This window comes from Lemur catta, chromosome 16 (genome assembly GCF_020740605.2).
Source record: "Lemur catta isolate mLemCat1 chromosome 16, mLemCat1.pri, whole genome shotgun sequence".
Lineage (NCBI taxonomy): Eukaryota > Metazoa > Chordata > Mammalia > Primates > Lemuridae > Lemur > Lemur catta.
The window spans coordinates 658,252-680,902 of NC_059143.1; the positions used below are offsets into that span (position 1 = coordinate 658,252).

At 47.6% G+C, this 22,651-nt stretch overlaps 1 protein-coding gene across 1 annotated transcript; it reads right to left on the reverse strand.

Annotated features, from left to right (window-relative positions):
• Positions 1-13,942: 13,942 nt before the first annotated feature.
• Positions 13,943-18,314, reverse strand: LOC123621691 (protein NYNRIN-like). Its single transcript, XM_045527603.1, has 2 exons — positions 18,221-18,314; positions 13,943-17,241 (listed from the first exon to the last, which is right to left on the reverse strand). The coding sequence occupies exon 2, from the start codon at positions 16,751-16,753 to the stop codon at positions 15,470-15,472; it is 1,284 nt and encodes a 427-aa protein (XP_045383559.1). The 5' UTR covers positions 16,754-17,241; positions 18,221-18,314; the 3' UTR covers positions 13,943-15,469.
• Positions 18,315-22,651: the final 4,337 nt, after the last annotated feature.

A 22,651-nucleotide genomic window follows, 5' to 3' on the forward strand; every position in this document is an offset into this window, starting at 1 on the left:
AAAACTAACCGTCACAGGCTCTGAGCCTCACTACGGGGCAGGAATGCAGACATTGTTTGTATCGCCTGCCTACACAAACTTCCTGAACATTCTCAGAAGAACCAGGAGAACTTTAGGTCCTGTTGGCCTGTGTTAATTATGGCCAAGAAGTCCAAAGCAAGATAGCCGGGTCCTGTGAGCCAGACCGTGTTGGAGTCACAGACGTGGAAGCGGCGTGGCCCTGCGAAGTGGCTTTCCTGACTGTATCGTGTGAGGGTTGGGCCTTTGCGCTGTGTGGCTTTGTCCTTTTTCCACAGTGTCACAGAGCAGTTCCTCGGGGGCTCCGACCCAGGTGTGGGCCATTCAGCCACGTGAGGGCCCGGGGGGCTCCATGGTGAGGAGACATCTCAGCGGCCAAGGAAGGATTTACGGCAGAGACGGCAGCCTGGAAGGACAGCGGGGTGGTGGGAAAGTTGCTTTCAAAAGGCAAGTGCCAGGTCCCCAAGTGCTGGGGATTTTCATTTTAGACAGTGAATTTTAGGCTTCAAAAGCCCATCAGAGCACTTTCCTGTGGGTTCCCAAGACGTCTGAGGATTGTCCAGCAGGGTCTCTAGCCACTTTGTGGAAATTGGAAGGAAAGAAATGTGTGCAGAGAGAAAAGGAATTTTTACTGTAGCGGAAAAGAACAGGTGTGTCCTGGCTGCTGCCCTGACTGACCCTGTGACCGGGCCAGTCCTGTGTGGCGCGAACCTGCCCTTTACACTAACCAGGCGGCTGTCGCGTGCACGTTTATGATGGTCCCCCGGCCGTCCCCCGTGTGGCTGCGGAAGCCCTGAGGAGCAGGAACCCCGCAGCGTCAGCCGAAGCTGGGTCCCGGGAGCTGGGCAGGACGTTCTGGTGCTCCAGTCAGTAGTAAGTAGTCGGAGAGAGAAAGAAAGCCGCATCGAGTCATTGGGGTCCAACCCTGTCAGGTTAGTTTGCTGTCTGCACTGCTAAGGTCAGGGTGGCCAGTGCGACTGCGTTCTTGAAGGGGTTCTGGGTGAATAAATCAGTCATTAAGTACTAGTGGAGTAGGTGGCGTATGGCAAGGTCTGAGCTGAGTGCTGCCGGCTGGAAAAGAAAGATAGATTGCTCAGCCTTTGCTTACAGGAAGGCTCTGGCCTGGCTGGGACAGCACAGAAGTGTTTGAGACAACAGCTGTGCAGAACTGCAGGTTGTGAGTGACCCTGTGACCGGGGCTGCACGGAAAGGTTAGAGAAAAGAGAAGGCAGGGCCAACCGGTCTGCCAGGAAGCCTCTGGGGAGAGGAACATTGGCCTGTACTGGGAGAATCAGCAAATGTGCCCAAGGGCAGAAAAGCCAGCACTCCAGGACAGAGACCGTGCTCACGCGGCCCTGGGGGGGACGGGTGGGACTCAGCCGACAGCATGTTCAGGGCCTGAGGATGCCGAAGCACCCGGACTTCGCACAGCTCTTGTGCCTGTGCCTGCTGGAGCACCGGGTGTGCCCAGGTCTCCTGCGTTGTGTCCTGGTAACTCTGAGGTCCCCAAGCTCCTGCCCTGAGTCACCGGTCCTAGCACGACAGCTACAGTCACTGCTATCAGAACAGATCCCAAGGGGCAGGCTGGGAGGTGTTGGGTTTGAGATGGAGGACTACGCAGAAGGAAGTAAATGCGATAGATGAAAGTTTTGCTCTTGCCTGGACCTCACCTTGCAACCCGCGCTGCCTCTGCAGGAAGACAGAGGGGAGGGGGGTGGGGGCAAGGCGCGACTCTTCAGTGCGTTGTTTTTAGTCTTGTCTTTTACCTTCGAAGGAAGCTGTCTCTCTGACACTGCTCTTTCTGACCCCCATCCTATATTTAAAGGCTCCACATAAAATAAATAACCCAAGTTATCACTCTGTGGTGAAAGTCCCTGCGAGAGCTGGAGAGATGGTGGAGCCCTTGTCAGAATGGGCTGTGATGTTAGAGCCCCCTTAGGTCTTAGAGCTGTGCTGTCCAACTAATTAAACACTAATGAACCAGCTTAATCACAGATGAAGTCCTCTGTCACGCAGCCACCTTGCAAAGATACGTGTGGTGGGCGCTGCCTTGACGGACGGCGCAGGGCGGGACGTCTCCGTGACTGCAGAGAGCTCTGTCGGGAGGGAGGCGCTGCCTCTTTCTAGGTGGGAAAATGGGGGCACAGTGGACCAGGGCTGGGACTCGGGGCTCGGTGCTCTCAGCTGATCATGCAAAGCCGCCAGCAGACAAGGATTCAGGCCATACATTTCAGCAGCAAGAAGGTGGCTGTCGGGAAAAATGAGTTCCCCTTGATTTTAGAAGAAAAAGATCTCTAAATCTTGGAGATGATTCCGAGAGCTGAGGAAAGAGGAGAAGCAGTTTGTTTGTTTTTAATTAGCCACCTCCCTTCCTTTTTTTTTTTTAAGAGGAGGAGCGTCCCTGTGAAACCACAGGGCAAGCTGGAGGGCTCCATGCCAGGGTCCGCAGAGGGGCCGGGGAGAGCCTGAGCCAGGCAGGCTGAGCCTTTGATCCCCACTGACTGTCACCCTGCAGCCGCTGCGCTCTCCCTGGCTCCTGCAGTGCTGTTTGTTGCGCTGACCCTCCCCTCTCCAACCACCCAGATGCCCACAGCCCCTCCTTGGCATGTGCGGACACACACACACACACACACACACACACACACACACACACACACACGCTGGGCGTGCACGCCTCCGGCTGAGCCCTGGCTTCTGTTGGCGGCTCCTCTGCCTGAACTCTGAAGCTGGGAGAACCCTGGAGTCAGCTGTGTGAGGAGTGAGTGTGGGCTCCAAAGACACCCCCACCGCCACCCCAGTCTTCCAGGCCTCCTGTAGGTTGTCCCGGCTCCTGCTAGGGTCTCAGAGAAACAGGGGCCGTGAGTTGTCCAGATACCCGAATAGCCAGCGTGCAGCGCCCTCTCCCTGCTGCGCAAGGCCGGCTTCCGTCCAGACACCGGCGATGCAGGCGGGACTCAGGCCCTGCCTGCTCTCCAGGGCCCCGTCTCCTAACGAGGGACAGAGATGTAGGAAGTCACTGCCGGCGGGTACGCGAGATTCATCCACTCATTCCTCTATTCAGCAGATGTCTCTGGGGCTCCTGCTCCGTGCCCAGCACTGTGCGAGGGGCCAGGACTTTAATTTTTAGCGAGACCTGCTTCTTTCTGTAAGGAACCTGCATCTAAAAGGGAAGCAGACGGTACCCGAGCAGTTACCCCACGGTGCCACAGTCTGGGCAAACCTAGGGGCCACAGGAACCGTGGGGAGGGCACATAACCTGGTGTCGGAGGCTCAGGTGTGCACAAGGCACAGCGGTGGCTCAAGCAGGGTCAGCCCTACCCGGGGTGTGTGAGGTGGAGGCTGGAGCTGATCCTCGGAGGATGGCGGGGAACGGCGGTGCAGGGCGAGGCGTGGCGAGGCGGCGGGGCCGCGTTTGGGTGGGCGCGGTGGGGGAGGGGCCGGAGGGAGAGGAAGGTGTCACACTGTGGCGAGCCCGGCCTGCCGTGCCAGGATTTCACTGGATTCAGGAGACGCGGAGAGGTCTGAAGCCTGAGAGTAACACAATCGAATCGCGCTGCGACTGCGTGGAGGACGGCCTGGCGGGTCGCAGGAGGGGCTGGCGCGGGAGGAGCCATGCGACATTGTCTGCGGTGTGTGCTGGGGGTGTCTGCGGTGACGCTGCGACGTTTACACTGGGGCTGTTGTGTGACAGCGAGGAGGACGGCGGAGGGGACACTCAGGATCGCTGTGCTGAGGTGTAACCCCGTGGAGGAAGCAGCTCACCATTGAGAGCGCCACATGCTTCAGCAGAATTCAATGGAACTTTCTAGAGAACATTTATTTATTCAATAACCTCCCCCGCCCCGCTCTATTTTCCTTTTAACTCCAGAGGCCCAGGGTTGAGTTACTCAGTCTTCAGACTTTGACGGTCTGAAGACCCATTATAATTCCCGGTTCCTGTCCAGCCCCCTCCTCCCATGGGCCACAACGCCTCATCCTGCATGTGTGTGTCCCATGGGCCGCCACGTCTCATCCTGCATGTGTGTGTCCCATGGGCCGCCATGCCTCATCCTGCATGTGTGTCCTGTGAAATACGCTGGGTTTGCAGGTGTTTAAAACTGGCCTGGGCAGTGTCCTCTCGGGGAACTCATCCCCTCCTTGCCTGTTGCGACGCCGGGTCCAGGTTGCTTGGTGCCGCCTTGTCTGCTGTTCTGAGTGGCTGTGCGGGTCCCAGGCGGTTGTCCTGGTCACTCCCCTGGGGCTGGCAAAGGAGCGCCTTGCCCCTCCCCCAGGGCCAGGACCTGGCCAGGTGCCGAGGTGCCCCAGGATGGCGCTCGGGCAGACTCCCCGCTGGCGGGGGTCTCATCCTCCCGTGCAGGGGGGGCTTGGCTGCCACCGCCGCCCGCACCTGCCAGCCCAGCCCCTCCCGCCTGCGTGGCAGGTGCGCGGCGGACCCGCGTCGCTGGGAGTCTGTCTGCGCCAGCAACCGGTGATCTCAACACCTGCCACGTGTGGGTTGCATTTCTGAGAATTCTTTTACCTGTTTTGGGGGGGTTCCTGTTTCTTTTTGTTTTTTTGAATTTATAGGAGCTTTTGCATGTTGAAGACATTAGTCTCTCCTCGTTAATTTTAGCCATTAGAAGAAAAATAATGTCCCCATCTGTCATCAGTGTCTTAGCTTTGTCCATAGTGCCCTTTGCTGAACAGAAGTTTTTACTTTTCCCCTAAGTAATTAAATCTCTCTGTCTCTCCCTCTTTTGACTTATGGTTTGTGCTTTTTAACTTTGATTTCAGAAGTCCTTCCTCATTCCTAGGTAACAAGGCTATATACAGTTTTCCTGTTAACTTTATGGTTTTACTGTTTACCTGAAGGCCTTTAATCCATTGGGAATTCAATTGTCATCACTGTCTCATCATCAATTATACAGCGTTTACCATGTTTCACGCATTGTTTTAAATGTTTTTAACTATTATCTGTTTAAAATTTCACAACCATGATGAGGGAGAGACCATTTGTATCATCATGTCTACTGCAGAACGGGAACGAAACGCAGAGATGCCGAGTGTCCTCACGCCCTCCCCTCCCGGGACCCACGACCGGGAACACACACTCGTAAGCACCGTCAGCCCCTGAGGGCCCCTGCGAACTGGACACCACCGGGGTCCCTGCCACTTGGGGATCACTGGGGCTGAGGCAGGTGTCGACCAGGTGAGCAGTGAAATCCAGGTTAGGGCTACGATGATGTACCATTGTGGAGAACTACAAGGTATCCACCGAGGTCTGGCCTAGCCTGGGGGTTGGAGAAATCTTCCTTAAATGAAGCTGAACTGAAATCTGGAAGATCAGGGAAGTTGACTGTGGGGGAGCAGGGAGGTAAAGAACCTTCCAGAAGGAGGAAGGAGCATATACAAAAGTCCTGATGTGGGAACAATATGAGCCCTGAAAGGCAGCGTTGTCGTGGAGCAAATTCTGCGAGGGCCCCAGGCCTTGCAGGCTCATATTCTAGAAGTAATGAAAGTCTTTCTGGCTACAGTGAAGGGCACAGACTGCACAGTAGCTAGAGGGCGTGGGGAGGCCCGTTGGGGCCATTGCAAAGGTTCGGGGAGGAAGATTGTGGCTTGGGCCCAGGGTGAGCCCCCCGGAGCTCGCGGCACCCTGGTGGGGCTGATCCACCGGGTGGGCCACAGCAGTAGCTGCGTTCCTAGCAGGGGGAGCTCTTGCCACAGGGGATCACACACGTGCTCCGCAGCTGAGCTCAGGACCGTACACTCAGGTCGGCCTAACAGGGGAGGCTGTCCCTCGGGAAGGCACACGTGGAAGGGTCGTGCCAGACTGTCTTCCAAGCCTGCGGGTGCAGACGGTTGGGCAGCCGTGCTTTTCTGCAAACAAAGGAGGAAAGTGGCTGATAGAACCAGGTCCTGGTAGGGCAGGGACAGGGCCCCTATATCCTGCCCCTCAGGGTGACCTTAAGTTCAGGGAGGTTTCCTTCTCCCCTGTGGCTGTCACTGTCCACTTCAGCACAGCCTCCCACAGGAGCCCAGTGTGGCCCTGGGTCCGTCCCTCTCAGCCACCCCTCCCGACTCAGCCACCAGCAGGACTGACAGACTCTCATTGGATTGTTTTTCTTTTTTCAGATACCAAGTACTGCTGGAACTATGAAAAACTAAAGGTGTTTCACAGAAAGTAGCATTTCTACTTGAAAAAAAAAGACTACAACAGTTGACATGGATATAATTCAGAATAAATATTTTTATTTACCTATTTATTTCTATACAGTACCTTTTCCCATATTTTACCCTATATTTATCATAAAGAGAAAGCATAATATTTTATGTTAAAACATTTTCTTTGGCCTAAAATAAAGCTATTTAAAATAAATTACAATGTGCCTGTGAGCCTACCGTGCCCGTCCCTGTGGCCCTGTCCTAGCTCATTCCGGCTGCTGTGACAAAACCCCATGAACCGGGGGCTCATGACCAACAGAAATTCGTTCTCTCCCAGGTCGGACGCTGACAGGTACAAGGGGGACCAGCAGGCTCGTTCTCTGGCGAGCCTTTCCTGATTCGTCCATGGCCCTTTCTCTCTGTGTCCCCACGTGCTAGAAGGCAGCTCTCTGGGGTCTTCTATGCGGGCCCTCGTCCCATTCAAGAGGGCTCTGCCCTTAGGAACGAATCATTTCCCAAAGATCCCATCTTCTATTCACATTACCATGACACTGCAGGTTAGGATTTCAACATAAGATTGGGGGGATCTGGGCCTTCAGACCATAGCACCCCCGTGTGGCATCCTGAGGTGGAGGGGGAGCCAGAGGGGGATGGGCAGGGAGGGTTTGGGCCTAGGAGGGGGAGAGGAGGAGGAGGAAGGGGAATGTGAGCTGAACAACAGGTGATTCTCTTCCCTGGCCCCAGCATGGCAGCCCCTCTCTCTAGGTCACCCCTGGATCCCACTCTCTGCTCACAGCTCACCCTGGCCCCTCCCCCTGCAGCCTCTGTCTTCCCACAAGAGCAGCATCTCACCACTCCTCCTTTCCCTGATTCTGGGGACTCTTCCACTGGGACTCCCCAGGCTTAGGGCACATTCTGCGTGATGCACAGAGCTGTCCCCTTTACCACCCGCCTCCCCAGACCCACACTGGCCACACCCTCACCTTGTGGTTCTGGAGAGTCCAAAGCACAAGAATCTCCCCCATGAAAGGGACGTGCAGCCTGGACCCCATGAGGTCACGCCGTCCCACTGCTGAGCCTGACTCCAGCCGCCCGGGTCAGGGTGTGCAGCAAGAATGGAGCGGGGGAAACACAGTGCTCAGGACTCTGACCCACAGCCCTGAATTGAAACGTCCAGTGCTTTCTGCACATTCATTTTTGTTTTGTTATCTTCATGTGACTTCTGTCATCTGCGTGGTTGGCTTTTCAATTTTTTTAACCTCCAAAAGGCTTGTATTGGCATAACACAGGACTCTGGAATCCCATTCCTTCTTGTGTCACCAGAGGCAGGTGGGCTCGTGTGCCCCAAGACACCTGCACAGGAGTGACCATAGCCACACTGCACCTAAGGACCACACACTGGGCACAACCCAACGCATGCATGTCATTTTCTCAATCGGCCATGAGAGGGTAGACTGCTTATGACTAGAGCATTGCTCCAGAAGGTTTACAAATTTAACTAGGAAGCTAATGAAAACCTCACACAATAAATGTATATAAGGCAACCCACAAACCTGAAGATGCACCTTGCGGCGCATACAGACTTGTAAAATACTTGTCCAACCCCACCACCCTTCCCTCCACCTCCATCCATCCATCTATAAACACGTGTCTATATAATATTACTCCTTCTTTGTGATAAGAATCTTTTGGTCGCAAGTGGTCTGCACGTGAGACAGAAAGTAACTGAAACAGGGGAGGACATACTACAGGTGTTTGGCAGGAGGTGTCAGTGCAAATCTGTCCAAGTGGGAGGTCTCGTGATTAGCATAGACAAGGTCAGGTACACATTCTCTTCTATCCCCAAAGCACTGGGTGGTTTTTTCCTCTGGGGAACTTTGCTAAAATCCTTTATATCCTAAAAGAGCATCAAGTCAGCATAATGGCAAGCAGTTGTAACAATACTGAGGGAAAGATAAGGTTATCCTTAGAATTACATAGTAGTCTGCTTACTACACACTCTATTATAATCCTTAGCCCCCCATGTAAGACAGTCAGCAAGCTGAGAGCAGAGTGTCCCCTTGGTTCTGACTGTGTCACAGGCCCCAGCCCAGCACCTGGCACAGCAGAGGTGCCAAATACTGCTCAGTGAATGAATGCACCTGGGATGCGAGAGCTGACAGGGTGTTGAACACTATATGAAGTTGGGACTGTCTTGGAACAGCCCAGATATGAGGTCACCATAAGCACGCTCCTTGTTAACCTGTCAGCCTCTTCATTTTTAAAATATTATAATCCTTTTATTTATTATTTTAGAGACAGGGTCTTGTTCTGTAGACCAGGCTGCAGTGCAGTGGCAAGATCATAACTCACTGCAGCCTGGAATTCCTGGGCTCAAGTGATCCTCCTGCCTTAGCCTCCCGAGTAGTTAGGACCATAGGTGTGTACCACCACACCTCGCTAATTTTTCTTATTTTCTTGTAGAGATGAGGTCTCACTCTGTTGCCCAGGCTGGTTGTGAATTCCTGGCCTCAAGCGATTCCCTCACCTCAGCTTCCCGAGGTGCTGGGATCCCAGGTGGGAGCCAACACACCTGTTGCTGGACTCTTTAAACCTGATTGGCTTCCCATGGTGTCCCCCAGCCCAGGTGTACCTGGTCCCAGGTATCTCCCAGAATCCCTGCACTGCTTTAACTTCTCTTGCTTACTTTGGCTTCTCTGGTCATGCTCTTGTGTGTGTCTTCACACTAAGGCTCAGGGGACACCTCTGAACCCCTTGGGCAGCCCACTGGATCTCCCTGCTCTGGCCCACCTGCCATCACCCGCTCCTGGTTCTGCACTCGACCTTGACTGCAGCATCACCCCAACTCCAGTTAGGAGACACCCCCAGTGTGCTGGCCATGGGGGCCCACGCTAGCCAGGGTAACCCCTCTCCACCCACCTCTTCCAGCATCCTCACATGGGGATACGGGTTCTGATGTCTATAAACGTGTAAGGAAGAAAAGTAATCTCATGGTGGTTTTGCTAGAAAATAATTTCCAATATCTGAAAAATTACTTCGAAATTGTATGATTTAATTGCCCTGCTTCTTGGAATAAGAAAACTCAATGACAAAAGCAGAGACTACAATGTTCTAATACCAATGGAAATAAAATAATTTAAACATTGTGGCCATATATATGCCTTTCTTTTATGTTTATGACACTATCATTTAAAAACATATGGAACTTAAGGTAAAACCTATTCTGCATTCTAAGGATGCCTAGATTAAGAAAATTCTGTAATTTATTTCCTTGTAAACATCCCTTTTGACACAAATCGAAGTTAAGAATTCAACTGCTCACATCTTTGCTTTTCCCAGGTGGGGCAGTGAGGGCCCAGAGACAGGGTGTGGTTCGCCCAGTGTCACCAACCCCTTCAGCAACCAACCCTGAGAGAATAGACAAGCTCTTTTTCCGCTTAGTGTCTTCAGATTCCCAGCCAATGGTTTTTAAATAGTAGGTTCTCTGTGAATCCAATCAGAACTGAACTGAAGTGATCAGAATGGAGCAACTCCGTAAGGTTTGAGAGTTCCTTTCTGCTAGTGGCAGGTTCAGCTTTGTTTCTGGTGAACCATGTCAAAATAAAATGTCTTGAGCCCCATAATTTGACACAAACAAGTCTTCTTTTCTGACACTGAGCAGAGAGGAATTACGCTGACAGTTCTGATTAGCCTCCTGCTTCCTCTCTGAGAAGCGGTGCTCTAACACCACCTGGGCTGGGCTCAGAGCAGCCCACGCTGTGATGTTATTTACCAATTACTGAAAGCGGGAGGCCAGCTCTGCTGCCCCGCCCAGACACCAGCAGGGACTTCAGAGGACCTTCATCCCCCGCCAGAATGGCTGGACCCAGGCGGTCTCTGAGGCTCACTTCCCTCTTGGTCAATTGCGAGTATGAGATTTATGAGTATTAAAGAGCTTCACCGTTAGAAGGTAGGCCTTTCAGAATATTAGATTCTACGGAACTAAAGCTTAATGACAGGATTTTATTCATAAAGCAATAATGGCACGGACAAATAAAGCTTGTTATAGCTCTAAATTAGTAGTGGTGTTTTCATTGAACAATTAATTTTAAGGTGAGAGTGTTTAAAAAATATATGTTTCTAGGAAATGAGCATGCCTGGTGAATTCTACCCTGTCTCTGATGATGCTTGAAAGGTCTGCTCTTCTGGATGAAGAACAGAAATAAATTATGTCAATGTATCATGAAATATACAATTGCATGATAATTCTGTTGTATCTTTCCATTTATTTGTATCTTTAACTTTGTTGTTAATGTTTTATAATATTCAGTGTACAGATATTTCACCTCCTTTGTAAAATTTATTCTTCAGTATTTTATTCTTTACGGTGCCACTGTAAATGAGATAGTTTTATTAGTTCATTTTTCAGATAATTCATTGTTAGTGTATAGAAACTCAACTGATTTTTATATTTTGATTTTGTATCCTGCAAATTTACTAATTTTTTTCATGATTTCTAATCATTCTTTGGTGGATTCTTTAGGGTTTTCTTTTTTTTTTAAGTTGCATTTTTTTTCTTATTTAATCTAAATTCTTTTTTTTCTTTTTTATTTCAGCATATTATGGGGGTACAAATGTTTAGGTTACATATATTGCCCTTGCCCCACCTGAGTCAGAGCTTCAAGCGCGTCCATCCCCCAGATGGTGCTCACTGCACCCATTAGGTGTGTATATACCCCCCCTCCTGCCCCCTCCAATTTGCCCAACACCTGATGAGTGCTATGACTATATGTGTATTTATGTGTTGATCAGTTAAAACTAATTTGATGATTAGTACATGTGGTGCTTGTTTTTCCATTCTTGGGATACTTCACTTAGTAGCATGGGTTCCAGCTCTATCTAGGATAATACAGGAGGTGCTATATCACCATTGTTTTTTGTGGCTGAGTAGAACTCCATGGTATATATATATACTACATTTTATTAATCCACTTATGTGTTGATGGGCACTTGGGTTGTTTCCACATGTTTGCAATTGTGAATTGCGCTGCTATAAACATTCTAGTGCAGATGTCTTTTTTATAGAATGTCTTTTGTTCTTTTGGGTAGATGCCCAGTACTTGTATCTCTTTGAGGTATCTCCATATTGCTTTCCACAGAGGTTGTACTAGTTTATTTAAATAAGCCACAATTTTTGGATGTTAATGTTATTTCCAACTTGTCTATACCATAATGATCTTTGATGGCTATCACTTCACATACATCTTTGAATAATTTTCTGATTTTCTTGGGATAAACTCCTAGAAATGAATTTGTATAACAAATTACTCCAAAATTTAGGACTTAATACAATAGACATGTGTTCTCTCACCGTTTCTGTGGGGCAGTGATCTGAATGCATCTTAGCTGGGCGCCTCTGGCTCAAGATCTCTTAGGAGGTTGCAGTCACGCTCTCAGCCTGGGCTGTGATCTCATCTAAGGCTTGATGGAACAGCTACAGTAAACTGGATAGAGAGATGATATTGAACTGAGCATTATTTCTGAATCACAAATCAAAATTTGGCCTGTTAACTTTGGAAAGCTGTTACATTTACTGGGTCTTTGTTCCTTCATTCAAAATATGACAGATTTCTGTCCCCTCTTTGCTTATGATTCTAATAATCTGTGATTTATTTAAAGAACTTTTATTTCCCAATTCTTGTAATTAGCTGGCCTTCTCCCTAACATCTAATTTTCTTTGTGTTGCCATCTCTTTTTCTTCTTTAGACTACTTTTTTTCATATCTTTTATGTTTCATTTAAATACTGCTTTTTTATGTCTTACACATCTAATTGTTTTCCTTTTATTTTTAATTGGCATATAATAAGTGTACATATTTATAAGACAGAGAGTGATATTTCGATACATGCATACAATCTGTAGTGATCAAATCAGGGAAATTAGGATATCCATCACCTCAAACACTTATCATTACTTCGTGCTATGAACATTCAAAATCCTCTCTTCTAGTTTTTTGAAAATATGCACTAAATTATAATTAGCCGTACTCACCCTACATTGCTGCAGAACACTGGAACTCATTCCTTCTAACTGGCCATAATTTTGTATCTGTTAACCAACCTCTCCCTATCTTCCCCTCTCCCTACCCTTTCCAGTCTCTAATACCCACAATTCTATTCTCTACGTCCATAAGATCAATTTTTTTAGCTCTTACATATAAATAAGAATGTGTGATATTTATCTTTCTGTGCCTGACTTATTTCGCTTAACATAATGTCCTCCAATCTCATCCATGTTGCCATGAATGATAGGATTTCTTTCTTTTTTTTTTAAAGAAGGGGTTTTTGGTGTTTTTATTTATTTATTTATTATAGAGACAAGGTCTCGCTATGTTGTCCAGTCCAGTGTCTAACTCTTGGCCTCAAGCAATTCTCTCCCCTCTGGCTCCTAATACACTAGGATTGCAGGCATGAGCCACCATGCCTGGCCTCATTCATTTTTGTGGCGAATAATAGTTCATTTTACATGTACCAATTTTTTCTTTATTCATTCATCTGTTAATGTATATGTAGGTTCATTCCATACCTAAGTTATTGTGAATAGTGCTGCAATAAACATGAGGGTGTGGAGGTTTCACTTTGGTATACTGATTTCCTTTTTTTTTTTTGGATAAATATCCAGTAGTGGGATTCCTGGATCATATGGTAGTTCTAGTTTTAATTTTTTGAGAAACCTGTGTGCTGTTTTCCATAATGGCTATACAAATTTACATTCCCATTAACAGTGTATAAGAATTCCTTTTTCTCTGCATCCTCACCAGCATTTGTTATCTTTTGTCTTTTTAATAATAGTCATTTTAACTAGGGTGAGATGATACCTCATTGTGGTTTTGATTTGCATTTCCCTGATTGTGGGGAGTTAACTACGCTCCCCGCAAAGGGGGTTTTGTCTCTTTCTTCGGATCAGGTCTCTAAGTTGACCACGCCAGTTTGTGGGGAGTTAGCTGCGCTCCCCGCAAAGGGGGTTTTGTCTCTTTCTTCGTGTTGTAGGGTGAAAGCGCACAAATCAGACACAAAGGATCAAAAGTCTAATTGGAGTCTTTATTAGCCGGCCGGCGACCACCTCTGCTCGGAGAGAGTGGCCTCGATCTGCAATTGTACAGGACTTTTATGCCCCTCCGGAGAAGGGCTACGTGCCTGCACACATGTACGAGTAAAACAAAGAGAACAAAGACAGGACAATCATTAATAGTTCAAGGTTTCACTAACCAGGGGCCTAGTGATTTTACAGACTTCTTAGCGACATAAGCAGATTATAATCATTAACGTACAGATCATCTATTCTATTTAATCAAGCATACCTATGTTAAACCCCCGAGGACTATTTACCTTTCTCCTTCATCAACTAGAACAGCAAGCTTAGTACAGAAGCAGATAGCATCAGTTAGAATCTCCTAACATTCTTTAACAATTTAACCCTATGTAGTCAATTTTGAGGAAAGATTTTTTCTAAGACCATCACATTCCCCACTGGTTTTCTTGGAAATATCAAATCCTTGATAGTTATCATAGGTCATCATCGCAAATATGATGGTAGTGAGTACGCAACACCATCAGTTTTACCCCTTGTATGTGCCTTTGAACATAATTTGTTAAACATTTAAGTATGCATGGACCGATCAGTATTATTAATAAAAGTAACAGTAATGGCCCGGCTATGGCTGACAACAAGGTAGTGAGCCATGGGGACCAGGTGAACAAGTTTTGATACCAGTTATGTCCAGCATTAATTTGTTCTTCTCTTTCCCGAATTCTATTTCTTACCTGGGAAAGACTATTCTGAATAATTCCAGAATGGTTGGCGTAAAAGCAGCAAGTTTCTCCTAGGGCTACACATAATCCACCCTGTTTCAGGAATAATAAATCTAACCCTCTTCTGTTTTGCAAGACTACTTCGGCCAGTGAATCAACTGATTGTTCTAAATAACTAATGGATTTTTCCAAGTCACTTAAATCTAAATCTACCTGGTGACTCAGAATTTTAAAATTTTGATTTTCAGTTATTAAGGCCGCAGTACTTACAGCAGCCGAGCCTGCAATGCCTAGTCCAATTAATAACGGTACCAAAACTGGAATGGCTCGTTTTAGCCGCCAAGGGATAGAAGCTTGAAGATGTTCTCGTCCGCCTTCTCCTGAATAAAAGTAGACTTGAGGCACGATATGAGATAGAACACACAAATCCTGCTTTTGCATAATTACCGCGGGTCTGACACAAGGGGTGATACCTGTAGTACATGCAAACCACGTGCCATTTGGGGCCACCAAGAGTGTTTTAGGTTCGGGATCTGTCAAATTATTTAGTTGAATGGTAATGTTACATGACGCCATATAGGGAGATTGGGATATGGGGAACCCCACAGGGTAAATACAAGTCCCTTGTCCCTGTAGGTCTTCTAAAGTCAGCTTGGGCTTTTGACCCCATTTGCATAAATGTTGCTTATATATTTCTTCAGCAGTCAAGTTTCTTATATTATTTTCATTTTGACCTAGGGGTCGGATGGCTCCAATCCCTACATAATAAGGAGGTTCTGGATTAAGGCAGAGCCAACAATCTCGAGTTATATTAGGCTTTGTTTGGTTAACAAACTTATACACTGAATTTAACAAATTTAACACAGGCTTTCGGCGTGGCTCTGACATCAAGCTCTTTTCTGGTGTTGTAGGCTCTAGGATGGCTTGTGTCGGTAATTCAGGTCCTAAATAAATCTCACGGTTTGGGCCTATAGGATTAAATTGACGAACGGGGGTAAATCTCTGAATAGTGAATGAAACTTCTGGCCCCTTCTTTCCCCCTCCTCCGTACAGGTGAAATTCCCAGGTCTTCCCTGTGGCCCAAGTCTGATCCTGGCCCCGTTTAATACTTATAGTTACGGGGTTACAGGTATTTGAAGAGACACACCTAGGAGCCTTTTTTGTTAATATAATATCAGAGTCACTGTTTATCCAACTAGCTATAGTCTCACAGCCCCACTCTATACAGTATTGTCCATCTGCATGACAATGCGAGGGGCCTGTGGTGGGGCAACCATAATATCTAATACGTTGCATGTTTTTTTCTATGTTAATATTGCCACATCCGTAGGCTCCGAACCTCCCTTCAGGTAATAACCCCATCACAGGCTCAGTGTTACCTAAAAGTTGACATAAATCAAAATATAGCAAGGGAGAAAAGACTGTAACATTCTGAGTTATCACTGTCCCATCGACTGTGCGCGTGAGCACCCAAGTGTAATTTAAAGGCTGGTGGGGGCTCGTCGCCACCACCCCCATCAAGATGTTCCAGAGGAATGTCTTAAAAGTCTTATCTTTAGTGGATCTTCGGTGGGCCGAGCCGTCCATCGTTCTTCTTGGACTGGAGTCGCTTTCTTGATTTGGGTATGGTGAATCCAGTGGCGTTTCCCTGCCACCTTTACAGCCGTAGGGGTGGTGAGAATCACCGGTAAAGGTCCAGTCCACCTTGGTTCTAAAGTAGCGGGCTGGAGTTTCTTTATCCAAACAAGGTCACCGGGCTGTACCTGGAGAGAAACTTTATCAGAAGGAGAATTAGCAAGACTAGAGTGTGCAGCCCTGACTAAGTTGTGGATCTTCCGGGTGCTCAGCTGTAAGGCTTGCAGGGATTTAAGAAGAGCGTGGTCACTTAATTCAGCTAGTTTCTCTTCTCCCACTTTAGGAACCAGTGGAGGTGGACGGCCAAACATTATCTCATATGGTGTTATACCTCTGACATATGGAGTACACCTGGTTCTTAATAGTGCAAAAGGAAGGAGGCTCACCCAGTCTTCGCCCGTCTCCGCTCTTAACTTACATAATATTTCCTTCAATGTTCTATTCATCCTTTCTACCTGACCTGAACTTTGCGGTCTATAAATACAATGTAACTTCCATTTAATTTGTAATACCTGAGCTAATAATTGAGTAGTTTTGGCAATGAATGCCGGGCCATTGTCGGACCCCAGGGCTAAAGGAAGGCCGAATCTAGGTACAATTTCCATTACTAACTTCTTTACTACTACCTGTGCTGTTTCTGATTTCGTGGGAAATGCTTCTACCCATCCTGAGAAAGTGTCCACGAATACCAACAGGTAGCGGTATCCATACTTGCCTGGCTTGATTTCCGTGAAATCAGTTTCCCATTGCTCCCCAGGGGCTTGTCCTCGCAACCGGACTCCGGGGAGGGGGTTCAATCTTTTACCTGGATTAACTTGCGCACATGTCAGGCATCCGGCCGTAATCTGTTGGGTCATCTGATGCAAATTAGGTATATAATAGTCTCGTTGAAGCAGTTCTGCCACCTTCGTGCTTCCTAGGTGCGTGCTTTGATGTATTTGTTCAATTAACCGGCGACCCAGGTGCTGTGGGACTAAGGTTCTGCCACTTGGAAGGATTTTCCAACCTCCCGGATCGGTGGTTGCTCCTAGAGTCCTTCCCAATTCCAATTCTCCCTCTGAATAAACCGGCGAGGGCGGCAAGAGTCGCTCAGGCAGAACAGGCAAAATATGGAGAGGCCCCACTGGTTTTCGGGCAGCTTCCTTAGCAGTGACATCAGCAAACATGTTTCCCTTCGCTGTAGGGGTACTCTCATTCTGATGCCCCCGACAATGAATAATGGCCACTTTCTTCGGCAGCCATATAGCCTCTAAAAGAGCTAAAATCTCAGATTTATTCTTTATTTCTTTTCCACTTGAAGTTAAAAGGCCCCGTTCTTGGTAGAGTGCCCCATGAACATGTGCAGTAGCAAAAGCATACCTGCTGTCCGTATAAATATTAACAACTTTGTCTTTTCCCCACCTGAGGGCTTGAGTTAAGGCAACAAGTTCGGCCTTTTGAGCTGACGTCCCTGGGTTGAGGGCTTGTGCCCATATAACCCGGTCCTTAGTAACTACTGCCGCCCCTGCATACCTTATTCCTTCATCCACATAGCTGCTTCCATCCGTAAATAACTCTTCCTCAGGGTCCGGCCAAGGCTGGTCTGTAAGGTCAGGCCGCAGGCTTGTCAAGGATTCCAGTATCTCACAACAATCGTGCAAAGGTTCTGATGGCTCTGTGTCCGGAAGTAGGGTAGCAGGGTTAAGGGAAGCAGTTTTCAAAAACCTAATTCTAGGCGGATCCAATAGCAACACTTGATATTGTGTTATTCTAGCATTTGACAGCCACTTATCAGGAGGGCTTTTTAGCAAGGTTTCTATTGAATGCGGGGCAATTACACATAAATCCTGCCCCAAAGTCAGCTTCAGGGCCTCCTTCACCAAGGCAGCAGTTGCCGCAATGGCACGCACACACCCTGGCCATCCTGAGGCTACTGGGTCCAACCTTTTTGATAAATAGGCTACCGGCCTATTCCAAGGTCCTAACTCCTGTGTCAACACCCCCTTCGCTATTCCTCGTGCTTCAGCCACATATAACTTAAAAGGCTTAGTCACGTCAGGCAGGGTCAGTGCTGGGGCATTCACAAGTGCCCGCTTTAGACTTTCAAAAGCTTCTGTTTCAGTTTCAGTCCATACTAGGGTTTCTCCTTTTCCCCCAGTACTTGCATATAATGGTTTTGCTATTTCAGCAAACTTAGGAATCCAAAGTCTACAATATCCTACTGCACCCAGGAACTCCCTCACTTGTTTCTTTGTTTGAGGTTGTGGAATTCTCAAAATCGCTTGAACTCTGTCTGTGGAGAGAGTTCTTTTTCCTCCCTTTAGTTCATAACCCAAATATGTGGCTACTGGAGTACACAATTGAGCTTTCCGGGCAGAGACTCTATACCCTAACTGGGCCAATTCAAGCAATAAATCTTCAGTTGCCTTTTTGCATGTTGCCTGGTCTTGTGCAGCCAAAAGGAGATCATCCACATATTGCAGCAGAGTCACCTGGGGATGGTTCTGTCGAAACTGAACCAAATCTTGACTCAATGCCTCATCAAACAGAGTGGGGGAATTCTTAAACCCCTGTGGCAATCGAGTCCAAGTCAACTGTCCCGAGTATTCTCCCTCTGGGTCAATCCATTCAAAAGCAAAAATGGGCTGACTTACCGCCGCCAATGGAAGTGAAAAGAAGGCATCTTTCAGGTCCAGCACCGTGTAGACTTGATGGTTTGGAGGCAGCATACTTAAAAGAGTATATGGATTAGGCACCGTTGGGTGGATAGTCTCAGTTCTTTTATTTACCTCCCTCAGGTCCTGTACCGGTCGATAATCATTCGTCCCCGGCTTCAGGACTGGGAGCAAAGGAGTATTCCAAGCCGACTGACAAGGCACCAGAATTCCTGCCTGTCTAAGTCTTGCTATGTGAATGGCAATTCCTTTTCTTGCCTTTAAGCTAATAGGATACTGCCGTACGCGTATCGGTGTGGCGGTACTAGTCAATTGCACAATAATGGGGGAGCGGTGGGAAGCTAGTCCGGGTGGATTAGTTTCTGCCCAGACACCAGGTATTTTACATTGTAACTCCTGTAGGTATCTATTCAATTTAACCTCTTCAGAAATTTCTTCAGTTAGCAAATATTCTTCTGATAAGGGGCACGTGAGGAGCATAGCAGAAGGGCTTTGATCGAACGAGAGTTCGGTCACGTCTCCCTGGAAGGTTATAGTGGCCTTTAATTTGTGTAACAGATCTCTGCCTAGAAGTGGATATGGGCATTCAGGAATGACCAAGAAAGAGTGAGTAATTGTTCCTTTTCCCAAGTTAGTTATTCGAGTCCTAGTCCATGGATAGGATTTAGTTTTTCCTGTAGCCCCTTGTATGGAGGTTTTTACCTCCGATATGGGTCCTATTGCTTTCTGCAAAACAGAATGTGTAGCTCCAGTATCTACCAAGAAATTCACCGGAGTGCCCCCTACATTTAACGTGACCCTGGGCTCTCGGGGGCTCATGAAAATCGAGCCCGGGCCCCGTCACTCAGTCTCTTCTGCCAGAACTAAAGCCGGTTGGTCCCCTTTCTTTTGCTGGAGGAGCGGACAGTCCTTCTTCCAATGTCCGTATTCTTTACAATAGGCACATTGGTTTGGTCCTACATCACTGCGACCTTTCTTGGGATGTCTTCCTTTCTTAGTCTTATTCATGTCCGCACACAGATTCTGAGAATTCCCCATAGCAGCTACTAAGATCTTAGCCATTTTCTTTGATTGCACAACCTCTGATCCTTCTCGGTTGTTGTAAATCTTCTGGGCAATTTCCACTAACTCAGACAGCAGTTTCCCCTCAAACCCTTCTAATCTTTGTAACTTTCTTCTAATATCAGGGGCCGACTGCGTAGCAAAGGCAATATTAATAGCCCGCCTATTTTCGGGTGCCTCAGGATCAATTGGGGTATAAAGGCGATAAGCCTCAAAGAGGCGCTCTAAAAATGCCGCCGGGGCCTCATTTTGTCCCTGAACTGTCTCACTCACCTTAGACAAATTAGTCGGCTTCTTGGCGGCAGCCCGTATACCCCGGAGCAGAGTCTGGCGATACTGATCGAGAGCCCCCTTACCTTCATCATCATTCGGATCCCAATTAGGGCGCAGGGAAGGGAAAACGCGTTCAATCCGGACAGGATCAGTTGTCGGCTGCCCGTCCGGACCCGGAATTGTCTTAGTAGCCTCTCTTCGGATTCTTTCTCGCTCCTCGGAGGTAAAGAGCACCTGTAAGAGCTGTTGGCAATCATCCCAGGTGGGCTGATGAGTGAAAAAGATAGTTTCCAGCAGAGATATCAATCCCTGGGGTTTCTCAGAAAAAGAAGGGTTTTGATTTTTCCAATTATACAGGTCACTGGTGGAAAAAGGGACATATATCATAAAAGGAGGATGGTCAATCCCTGGGTTCATAGGTGCTTGTCGTAGCGGAAGGATAGGGACCTCAGGTATGTGACCACCAGGTGGTGGTTGATATTGGGAACCACTACGAGTATGTGAGGGACTTGCTAGATCAGGTGGGCTCTGGACTCCGATCTCCGATTGCCCCGATTCCCGGGAGTGGGTTGTAACGTAAGGAGGGGGTCCTTCCAAAAGGGGATCTTCCCCTTGTCCCGGCAGTACCGGATATAACTTACGGCCTGCTTGTCCCTCTCCCGGCCCTCCTGCAACCTTTGACACCATGACTGCTTTCGGCGGAGAATCCGCCTTTTTGCAACGACGCAACCACCGAGGATTATCTGCCAAGATATCATTCCAAATTTGAATATAGGGAATTTGATCAGGATGTCCCGGGTTCCCATAAACCACCGTCTGCACCCGGGCAGCTAAAGATCTTTGATAGCTACCCTCCGGTGGCCACCCAACCCCAAAAGCCGGCCATTCTTGTTCACAGAACTTCTGTAAGTCAAAAGAATTTACAGTGAAACCATATGGCCGTGCTCTCTGTTGGAAGTCTGTAAAATTCTTTATAAAACACTCAAGGGGAGAGTAATTAGTGCAACCAGTCGATCTCGAGGCGGCCTGTCCCATCTTTTTCAATCTGTTCCAAAGAGAAACACAAGATTATTTATATAAAACTTAAGACCAAATTATTATTATTACAGAATCTCGTTTAAAATAACAAACACATAACAATAAACACATAACAGACAAGACGTGAAACACAGAACCAAACAAGAGACCTAGCTCTCAAGCGACGTCTCGCCTTCAGAGCTTCAAACCAGGGGAGTCAGCTGCGTCCAGCCTCCCTCAGGCAATCAAAGAGGGCCCACAAAACGAAACAGAACAACTCACCGGTGCAAACAAACAGAAGACTCCTGAATTTTCACAAAATTTTAGGGTGGTTGAGCCTTCCCGGGGCTGGGTACTAGTTCCCAGGAGCTCCCCCCGGCGAAGGGCTCAGCCTGCGCTTCCGCACCCTGGCTCCCACAAATCTCGCTGGGGCCTCCAAATGTTGTAGGGTGAAAGCGCACAAATCAGACACAAAGGATCAAAAGTCTAATTGGAGTCTTTATTAGCCGGCCGGCGACCACCTCTGCTCGGAGAGAGTGGCCTCGATCTGCAATTGTACAGGACTTTTATGCCCCTCCGGAGAAGGGCTACGTGCCTGCACACATGTACGAGTAAAACAAAGAGAACAAAGACAGGACAATCATTAATAGTTCAAGGTTTCACTAACCAGGGGCCTAGTGATTTTACAGACTTCTTAGCGACATAAGCAGATTATAATCATTAACGTACAGATCATCTATTCTATTTAATCAAGCATACCTATGTTAAACCCCCGAGGACTATTTACCTTTCTCCTTCATCAACTAGAACAGCAAGCTTAGTACAGAAGCAGATAGCATCAGTTAGAATCTCCTAACATTCTTTAACAATTTAACCCTATGTAGTCAATTTTGAGGAAAGATTTTTTCTAAGACCATCACACTTCGGATCAGGTCTCTAAGTTGACCACGGCAGTTTGCGGGGAGTTAGCTGCGCTCCCCGCAAAGGGGGTTTTGTCTCTTTCTTCGGATCAGGTCTCTAAGTTGACCACGCCAGTTTGTGGGGAGTTAGCTGCGCTCCCTGCAAAGGGGGTTTTGTCTCTTTCTTCGGATCAGGTCTCTAAGTTGACCACGCCAGTTTGTGGGGAGTTAGCTGCGCTCCCTGCAAAGGGGGTTTTGTCTCTTTCTTCGGATCAGGTCTCTAAGTTGACCACGCCAGTTTGCGGGGCGTTAGCTGCGCTCCCCGCAAAGAGGTTTTTCCTTCCGATCAGGTCTCTCAGGCAGGGGCCATCGCAAAGGATGAAAAAATAGTAGGAAACAGAAATAATAGTAATAATACACAGAGCCAAAGGTATAGTTTATAAAGTAAAGGTTTATGAAAATAGATAAAGGAGGGTATCCGGATGGGGGTATTTCCTCCCTCTAGCAATATCTCCCCAAAATGAATATCCACATAGGTGTTATATAGGGTAGATACAAACTCCCGTTGCCAGGGCAACAGGATTTACATACTAACAGGCAGTTTGCTTTAGGGTCAAAGTCTTCTAAAAGGCTACTACAGATCCTTCAACTAACTCTAACTAGGGGAACAATGACTTGTAAAATCTTCTTGGGGCAAACTTCTAAGTTTTCTGATAAGGCTATTACTTTAGCAAAAACCAGAGACATCTTGGCTCCAGTGATTGTGTTCTTGGGGACAGAGATGATCTCAGAAGTCAACATGAGCTGTGCTTTGTGTTAATCACTTTAACCGCGTGGCTCCTTCTGGGCCCAGCGTGGGCATTAGCATATCTCTCTGATCTGCTCTCATCTCCGGGGGTCCTTGCCAGCTCTGGCAACCCATGGCTCTAGGAGAGGCCTGTCTTGTCTTTCAAAACAGGTGAGAACCATAGGCCCAGTTTACAGCTGTCTCTTTGAAGTGCAGCTTTTACTGACCAAGGAGACGCCCTCCTGAGACAAGGCAGCTTTTGAACTAACACATTTCTTTTTTCTTTAAGGCAAAGCCTTATTTGACTTCTGAAATCAAATCTTATCTCCAGAAACACAGGGGGCATTTCTATGACTCAGTATTCTTAGGCTC